General features: G+C 42.5%; 1 protein-coding gene across 1 annotated transcript in view; it reads right to left on the bottom strand.

The window, feature by feature from the left end:
- LOC308375078 (neural cell adhesion molecule 2) overlaps positions 1 to 10000 on the bottom strand; it is a gene marked incomplete at both ends in the record, with an annotated part of 203364 nt that overhangs the window by 35833 nt on the left and 157531 nt on the right. Inside the window, one exon of the mRNA XM_080851123.1 lies at positions 6646 to 6815. Within this exon, the coding sequence (XP_080707249.1) occupies positions 6646 to 6815 (170 nt within the window). The remainder of the gene's footprint in view (positions 1 to 6645; positions 6816 to 10000) is intronic.

Consider the following 10000-nt stretch of genomic DNA (forward strand, 5'->3'; position numbering starts at 1 on the left):
AGAGAGAGAGACATAAGGAGATAGAGATAGAGAGATAGAGGTAGATAGAGATAGATAGATATAGAGGTAGAGAGAGATAGAGAGAGAGATATATAGATATAGAGAGAGAATGAGAAAGAGAGAGAGAGAGAGAGAGAGAGAGAGAGAGAGAGAGAGAGAGAGAGAGAGAGAGAGAGAGAGAGAGAGAGAGAGAGAGAGAGAGTATAAACTGATATGACATTGACATGTATTCTTTGAGCAGACATTTTTATCCAAGCAATTAACAATACAGATCCATTTTCACCAGAATGTACTGCATGTGTTTCCTGGGAATGGAACCCATCATCTTGGTGTTGCTCTATTACTATTCTACAGTTGCCAATGAAGAGTGGGGTAGAACACAAATTACCAATAGGACAGATGTAGAACATAAGACCCTGTGTGTGTTAATCATCGTGAACAACAATGAACATTTAGTTGAACTGAATATGGTTGATTACCTTCCCTGATTGGCGTCCAACAGCCATCAAATTATATAATTATTTTAAAACATGCTAAACATGCAAACGATCAAATAAATGCCAAGTGTTTTAGCCAGAGTACAATCATGCCAATTTATCCTGCTTGAACTGAAGAGAAACAGAAAGGGAGAGAGAGAGAAAGAGGGAGAGAGAGAGATGGAGGTTTTTATTGTTTCCTGGATGTATATGGATGACTTATTCACACACAAAAGTCACCTACACACATTTTATTGCACCTCAGCATATCATTTACTTTAAAATCATAATGAGTTGACCGTAAAACATTATGAAACAGTGGAAATTAAACTGTCAGTCAATCAGGAGGTAAAGGAAAGAACAAAATGAATAACGGATTGTTGAATACAATTTGCCAATTTGCAACAAGCTCTGGTATCTTCATAGAATGTGCCTTGTACCCTGGTGCTGGCATCTCCTGTCTTCTTCAATGCTTTCCTCTCCATCTTTCTGTTTGTCTTTCCCATCCTCCCAACTTTTCCCCCACTGATTGTTTACATGTAAATAATGTTTTCCCTTGTCTAGATCCAGTCTTTCTCTCTCTCTCTTTCTCTCTCTCTCTCTCTCTCTCTCTCTCTCTCTCTCTCTCTCTCTCTCTCTCTTTCTCTCTGTCCCTCCCTCCCCCCCTCTCTCTCTCTCTCTCTCTTTCTCTCTGTCCCTCCCTCCCTCCCTGCCAGAGGCCAATAATTAGCAGTCGTCATTTGTTTCCATGGCACTTCCTTTGATCCAGTGTATCCTGGTGAACATCACATTGGCATGTGTTTGTGAGTGTGTGTGTGTGTGTGTGTGTATGTGTGTGTGTGTGTTTGTGTGTGTGTTTGTATGTGCTGTGTGTATTGAGGGGCATCGCTGCTTGTTTTGAATAGATAAAGTGGTCCGCCTCGTCTCTCCAAACGTGTCCCCTGGTGCTGCATGTCAAGGGCACCAAACTCCCATAACACATCATGCATAACAACCATTCCCTTCTTCACACTTCTGAGCACTGAGGGGGTCATTTGCAGAGGGAGAAAGGGGGCTGGGGTAAGAGAAAGAGAGAAAAAGAAAGAGGGTGGTAGAGAAAAAGAAAAGGGAGGGAGAAAGGGGGTAAGAGAGAGAGAGAAAGAAAGAGGGTGGTAGAGAGTAGAGAGAAAGAAAGGGAGAGAGAAAGGGGGTAAGAGAGAGAGAGAGAGAGAGAGAGAGAGAGAAAGAGGGTGGTAGAGAGAAAGAAAAGGGAGGGAGAAAGGGAAAATGGACCCGCAGTAAACCCATGGTGTGATTGTGAATAAACAGAAAAAAAGATCTAACACTGAGCATTTATGGCTGCCCAGAGAGATCAGCCTTCATCTTGTGTCTGACACAAGGAGCAGCCAAAGGAGGGAGATCAAGGAGCTTAAACACTCAGCACACACGCACGAATACACACACGCAAAAACACACACACACACACACACACACACACACACAGAACTGCATGCTAACTCTACCACTTACACTGACGTACATAGTAAATATATTGTATACTTATCCAAAATACATGAAGACACACAAAACCAATTTTGTGAGACACTCATAAATATACGCATAAATATACACACACATGCATATTCAAGTGCAAATTTGATGACAACAACAACAAGAGCATAAACATAAACAAGATATGCTTTATGTGGTGCAGGATGGGCCCAGCAGGGAGAGCTCTTCCAGCCCAGCAGGACCATAGCGGAAAATCACAGATCCACAAACAAAAAACCTGAAAATATCAAAAGAAAAAAAAACAAACATGTAGAAGGATAAACCCAGAAAACAAAGTACAGATGCACTCTTTTTGGGCACAAACACACAGTTTATCTATAAACGCCCTTGGTCAGTGTCATATGATTCTCTTAAAAGCCTATGAAGCGAAGCTTCTCATCTCTGTTCCGCTGATTACCACACCAATTTACGTGCTTTCATACTTTCAAATCCATCTCCCCCAGAATATAGACAGGCAGGAAAAAAGAGGAAAGGGGAGAGGGAGAAAGAGAGAGGGAGAGAGAGAGGGGGAGATATTTAGAGAAAGAGAGAGAGAGAGAAAATAAGAAAGCAGAGACAATGAGGAGAACAGAGAGAGAGAGAGAGAGAGAGAGAGAGAGAGAGAGAGAGAGAAAATAAGAAAGCAGAGACAATAAGGAGAACAGAGAGAGAGAGAGAGAGAGAGAGAGAGAGAGAGAGAGAGAGAGAGAGAGAGAGAGAGAGAGAGAGAGAGAGAGAGAGAGAGAGAGAGAGGAAGAGTTGCTACTCTGTTGCCGGCGGGGTATAGACACAATAATGCTGTGTTTGTATTTTTGAATATCTTTGAACCCACGGAAAGCTTATAAAAATAGATTATTTGATTTAACTTTGATTTAATTAAACTGAGTAATATGAAAATGAGAAATACTGAATAACCATACGTTATTAAATTCCTGTCATCACTTATTTCATCAAGCAGATGTGTGATAGTGTGTGCATTTGTTTGTTTGTGTGTGTGTGTGTGTTTTTTTGTGTGTGCTGAGAATATGTGTCTGATATAAAGCTGTCACTCTTGAAAAGCGTCAATGTCAACTCTTGAAAGCCTGTGAACCTGTGAGCTATCTCTGCCTGTCTCTCTATCTCTCTATGCGTGTGTGTGTGTGTATGTGCATGTGCCCTTGTGTATGTAAGCTTGTTGCTGTTGTGTGTGTTGAAATGAGATTGATAGCTCAGTCTGACTTTTGCTATTCAGCAGCTTGGGAGCGCACTAACATTTATCTCAAGACCTGTGAGTATTCTGCCCAGAATACTGACCGACACCTTATAATTCACCAACAACAACATTTACAGTCAACATTTATAATATGATCATTATATTGATATGACATATGAATGACATGACATAAACTATCATGATGATACAATCACACGATACAAATAATATGATGAATCATATTCTAAACACCACTAAACAGAGCAGTTATAGCATAGCATAAATATCAGCAAAGTGCTGAGCTTCCATGTTTAATTTCCCCTGTTACTGTACGTCTGTATGAAGTAGGTATGCAACATGTGGATATGCATAACATCCTTACACTCAAAACTTCAAACCAAACAGCTGGGAACACTGAACATGCCTCGAGACTTGCAGCAGTTTTATCTATCTCTCTGAAATTAGAGCGACATTTTGTAAAAATATGCTTCCAAATAGATGTAAACAGAGCCTTGCTCTGTTCGAAGTAATAGGTTTGCAGTAGTGTGGCCATGTTGATTGGATAAAGGATGCAACACTGTGTGTTCTCCCATTCTGATATACAAATGGTAACGAAAGTGTTTCAGCAGCATTTATGGTTCATGAAATCGAATGGTTTGTTTTCCTGATGCGCTATAAAGACCATTAGAGTGAAGCAGTATCATTTCCTTGCCCCCAACGGATAAAAACATCTCCCGCTCTCTATGTCACACACACACACACACACACACACACACACACATACACACACATACATACACCAACACACACAGGCACACAGAGATAGAGAGAGAGAGAGAGAGATAGAGAGAGAGAGATAAAGAATGAGAGAATAAGAGATAGAGGAAAAGCGCTCTGTCTTTTCCTTGAATCAAAATGTGAGTCTCTGTTGGGACTGAGAGCACCGCTGAGTTACAACCTGAGTCCCTAGACAAAACTTCTGTTCAATAAAGCTTCATAAAAATATGCTTTTTGAAGAACAACCAGCGGCGGGGAATGGAAAATGTCCTCATGACTGCAGAATAAATCTCCATACATTCTAACTCTCTCTCTCTCTCTCTCTCTCTCTCTCTCTCTCTCTCTGTCTCTCTCTCTCTCTCTCTCTCTCTCTCTCTCAGAGCCTAGCGATGCATTGGAATAATCATAGAAACAAATATGCAGGCCAGCAGCATAAAAAACATAAATTGAATTTTCTTTCGTGAAATATCTCTTTCATTCTCCGTTTCTCTCTGCTTTGTCTTTGCTCTGAAACGTGGTCTCTCTCTCTCCACCTTCTTTCTCTGTCTCACTCTCTCCCCTCCTTCTTAATCTACCCCCCCCTGCACCTCCCTTAAAAATATCCGTTTCACAAGGTCAGATGAATGAGTGGCTTCGGGGTGAGGCACTTTGCTACTCTGAATGTGCTGTTTGCTAAACTGAAAGTTCCCTCCTGGTGCCCAAGTTATTGTATTCCCAATGTCCAAACCCATCTACAGCAACACAGTGTGTGTACTGGGTCCGCAAAAACAAAGACACAGGCAACAGATTTCTCATTGCTGTCACTGGCACATCACTGAATCTCAACTCAAACAATTAAAGTCCTTGGGGATATTTCAAATAATCGTTATCAGTATTTACTGTAATCAGGAGGCTTACTGAATAAAAAAGTGCTTCATTTTTCATTTTTAAATGTTTGCATGGCTTAACAGAGGATTACAAGCAGATACACAACAAAACGGGTGATATCTGATTAGACTGATCTCATCCCACCCCTCCCTTTGCCAGTCTGGGTGTTGGTGGGTGAGGACATAGATATAGCTCACCCATCAGGTTTTTAAATTAGTAAATGCCTATATTAAAGTGTGTAGATTGAAAATGAGTTTGAATGTGCTCTCTGTCATTTTGAGATTTGAATTGCACCCTTTCAAATATTCTGAGCTCCAGGCCTCCAGCTAACAGGTGGTGTGGTGAGACTTTGAAAAGACTTCCAAAACCTGAGCACGATTCCCATCGTGACTCCTCCATACTAAGCCTACTCTGAGCCACTGGACTAGAGATGAATCCCGACAGTTGTGGCCAGATGCGATATAGTTAGAGCCAGAGCCAGAGCCTGAGTTGTGATTGCCAAAATACATCATGTTAAAGCAACACATTTTACATAATGTATCATCTTGTATCACAGCTATCATCTTAATTTGAATGATATACAGTCTCATTTAAGGACACCTGCCATTCCCACCAGCTGTCCAGGGTGTATACAGCGGAGTTCTGTGGTCTAGGATGGGACACCCCAAAATGTAAAAAAAAGCTTTCACGGCACAACATCGACAACTATACTGTCAAACGTCACCAGTTAACACTCCTTTTTAACACTTTTGCAGTGCCAGCTTGAATGATGTTGGTGTTTTTACGGTTTTTGCAAGGCTTTTAAGTACTTAGCTTGGTAATTGCAGACTAAAACTCTGCTGTAACAGAAACAAACTAAAAAAAGGATTATGTTGTGTTGGATTGCTGTTCCCCATCTTGTCATTCCGCTTTTAGGCATTTAGCAGTTGCAAACATCTACATCCGTCAACAACAGATCTCAGATCAGGTACGGCCTCCTCTCCTTTATCAATCATCTCTTAACTCTCTCCTCCTGAGCCACAAACTTGTTGCTTCACCTTCGCTGGCCACCATGTGTTAAATAATCACCCTAATCCCTCATGCATCTCAGCTAATGGCCTAATCATACTTAATAGGGCATGCAAGTATGTCAATTGCCTGCTCAATGACCGTCTCACGTCCATGACTCCTGACAGGAAAAGTCTTAGACAATCGTGCCCTAATGGTAAGAACACTTGTGCTAATGATGTCCTTATTACAGACACTTGGCTCCACTCCAAAGCCACCTTGAGAGGAAGACAGCGTTTATTTAATGTCACCTCCACACCTCCTGAAGGGAAGTCTGGGATCACAGTCAGTGTCTGTTTACATCCTCAAATATAAGAGTGTCTCTCAAAACACTGTAAAGTGTGTTACTTAAGATGACATTACCAACAGCATCTGAGGTCCCCTAGGAAGCTACTGTGTCAATGTGATGTCTATAGTTCAGTATTCGCCCCGAATGCCCTACCAACTCACTGAATGTTAGGCATTGCGGACATACAGTAGAGCAGGTATAATTTCAATCACCCCGGGTTCAAGGCCGGGTGGGTCGACTGCTCTCTCATTTCAAGACAACTACAAATAAAGGCAGCAGAGCAATCCTCTCTTATGACTCAAACATCACAGTCCCCAGCGGTGGGAAGTAATTTCCAATTGAAGAGAGTTTGAGGCTGAGCCACAAATCCAAGCACCTCTTGGAACTGGTAGATGTTAGAAATCAGCATGTTGTTTGGTTAGAGGGGAAAAAAGATAGCTGGGTTTAGGAGTGTGAGGTTTTCTCACCAAAGACTTTGAGGACCAGCTGGCCCTCCAGGACCCCGGCTTTGTTGGTGGCTCGGCAGATGTAGGGCCCGCTGTCACCCTTACCGACGCTTCGCACCGTCAGCATGCTGCGTCCGCCCTCCAGAGAACCGAGCACGTGCTGGTCTGAGCTCTCTATCTGCTGACCTTTCCTGGTAGAGGAAATAGGGAGAGAGAGAGAAAGAGAGGTTGTTGAGAGAGAGATGGGGAGGGAGAACAAGATAAAAGTCATTAGAGAGAGAGAGAGAAACGACAGAAGAGGAGTAGGGAGAGTAGAGTATGAGAGAAGGGAAGGGGAGGATCAGAAAGAATAAAAGAGCGAGGTGGAGAGAGAAAAATAAATATAGAGACAGAATGTGTGAGATAGGAGATGACAAAAAAGAAAAGACAGAGAAGAAGAGAGAGGGGGGAAAACAAAAGGAGGGAGGCAAAAAGACAGAGGTAATGTCAGAGAGAGAGAGAGTGAGAGAGAGAGAGAGAGAGAGAAAAAGAGAGAGAGGTGGGGGAGACGGAAGGAGAGGGGTCGATGAAAGAGAGGAAAAACAAGACATGGGTGATATATGGTTCAACCTTTATATGTATATGCTGTTATGTGCATAGGCACATTTTGTCACACAGCCACTGACAGATCCCTTAGCAAAGTCCATATTTAATCACATGCATCATGTACACATACATCAACTCATCCTCACTCTCTCTCTCCCTCTCCCTCTCTCTCTCAATTTGTCTCCTTTCCTCTCACAAACCACTGCTGTAGTTCTCAGACACCTATCTGACAGAGTTCTATCACACACAGACAAACACAAAGAAACACACACACACACACACACACACACACACACACACACACACACACACACACACACTCACACACAGAGAGTGAAACAGGGGAGAGAGAGAGCGAGAGAGAAAGAGAGAGAGAGAGAGAGACAGAGAGAACACCCCCCCCCACACACACACACACCCTGATACCTCCACCCCATGCATCCTCATCATCTCTGTTGAACTGCATAGATCTGATGTGTGGGTCTCTGGGTCTCTGGGGCATTGAGCGGGGGGAGGTAGAGTGTAATTGGAAGCATGGCTGGTGAACACAGACAGGCTTGGGCACATGAGACATGAGACTGGAGACATGGCAAGAGAGAGAAAGAAACACACACACGCGCCCACACACACACACACACACACACACACACACACACACACACACACACACACACACACACACACACACACACACACACACACACACACACACAGGTAAATAACCCCGCCGAGTGAAGTTGCTAAAAATAAATCTGGCCATCATGTCAGTCAAAGTCAACAGGCAATTGCGATGAGTTTGTCTGCAAGACTCAGACACAAGCACAATACCAACAACAACAACAACAACAACCACTACAGAGGCAGCAGCAGTGATTGTTTTGAGAGGATGAAAGGTCCTTTCAGCGAATCGACAGAGACCTTTTCTTTTGCGGACAAACAACTGGCAATAATTGAAAAGAACAAAAACAAAAACGTATGAGGCATTCACTCATTCAATTTTAATGACAGGATATGTTGGTAACAAAAGGCTCAAACCAAAGAAGTATGAGTTTTTCTTTGAGTACCATGGTGAATATTTGTTTTTGATACCATATTGATCATTTGCTTATCAGCTTCAAGAGTCAATGGTGAAGTCAACAAGCAGACAACTACACACTCTATCATAAACACACACTCCTTTGGACCCTCTGGTGCATTTCCACTATGGGTAAATCCCCAGTATCTGGGGAAAGCCTCAGACTTTTATTGCTTCCATCTCTGAGGCTAGACCGGGCCTTGGCCCAAATGGCCAAAGTTAAGTCCTGGAGTGGGGCAGGGCCAAATTGGGGTTGAACAAGAGCCTTTGGGAATGGAATACAATGCAACAGTCAATTAAAACAGGAGAAATTCAATGACAGATAGGTAGAGTTAGTCTAGGTTGCCTTGTAAAGGGAATGACTTAGCCTGTATTTTTAAACTTCGAAAAACTTTGCAGAAGAATCAAGGACACAATTTAATGAAATGTTTATACATCATTTTAATTTATTAAACGTGTTTATGGGTGACCATTACTAAGCATTGTTTTGAAGTGTCTAGCGTTTTTTTAAAAACATTCTTCACAAATGTAAATGGGAACAGAAGACCGAGGCAATTCTCTGGTGCTTAAGCCGGATGAAAAGCCTCAGGCTGGCCTCTGCATTAAATGGAATAAGGCCATTCACATCCCTCTCATTGAATATCTGCTTCTCCCAACAACTGCTCCTCTATTATTCCATTTATCTCATCTGCTTCACACATGCACATAACAACATACTCTTGAGGTCTGATGAGATCCCTTCCCTGTAATTTCAACCCGCCTGAAATAAAAGGGTATGCTATCAGTCGCTCAATCTCGCGATCACTCTACATGATGCTTGGCCATAATGCCTCAATGGAGGTTGTTTCCTCTAGTTTACACTTAGTTTTTTTTAAGCTTAGTGGTTCAATTAAGTAAAAAATATAGTCGCTTCCTAAAACAGCCCATTTCTAGAATGCCACAACACATGTGCAATGTACAATTGGGAGCATGTCTGGAATGTTCTCTATGCTCTCAGGCTGGAACGAGTGACCCGATCTTGTTAAGCTGAAGGAGCATAAGGAAGAGAAGATGACTCTCAACCATAAACTGTGGCCTATATTCACTTACACATCAAGCTTTAGTAGGCATTTATACATGAAAAAAAGAGAAAGTAACAACAAAGACAACAACAACAACAACAACAACAAAAAAAACAGAACAAAAAAATCTGTGAACGGGGTTGGGGTTGAGCCACAATCAGTGCAGACGGCACAGCCGATCTCCCATAGGCAACACACTGACACACCGAGAACCTGCTCCAGTCCAGGATCAAACATGAGCCAGAACAGATGTTCCTCCAAGCCTCAGAATAGATCTGATCTCAACCCACAACCTAGACTGACCCGAACCGACCCCACAGAAGAGCCTGGTAAAGCTGCAGGCTCAGTGACTGTGGTAACAGCTAAGCTCCGATACTCCTTCTGAAGAACACTACTTCAGTTGGATTGTTTTTTTTTGAAGGAGAGGACAAGGAGGCGATGACCAGATCCAATATGATATTAACAACCTAAAATAGAGTTCTTTGCAGAAGAGGCTTACAAGGACCCTCAAGTGTTCTGTATCTGCTGTAGGATGGAGGTGGAATCTGCTAGCATTTATAAAATTGAAAAAGGCAGAAGTGAGTCCTCTCTCAGATCTGATGCATTGTGAGATGGAGATATTTTCAGACTCCAGAATGGCTCATGTAGCTGGTGA

The sequence above is a fragment of the Sprattus sprattus genome (assembly GCF_963457725.1).
Source record: "Sprattus sprattus genome assembly, chromosome: 14".
Taxonomy (NCBI): Eukaryota; Metazoa; Chordata; class Actinopteri; order Clupeiformes; family Clupeidae; genus Sprattus; species Sprattus sprattus.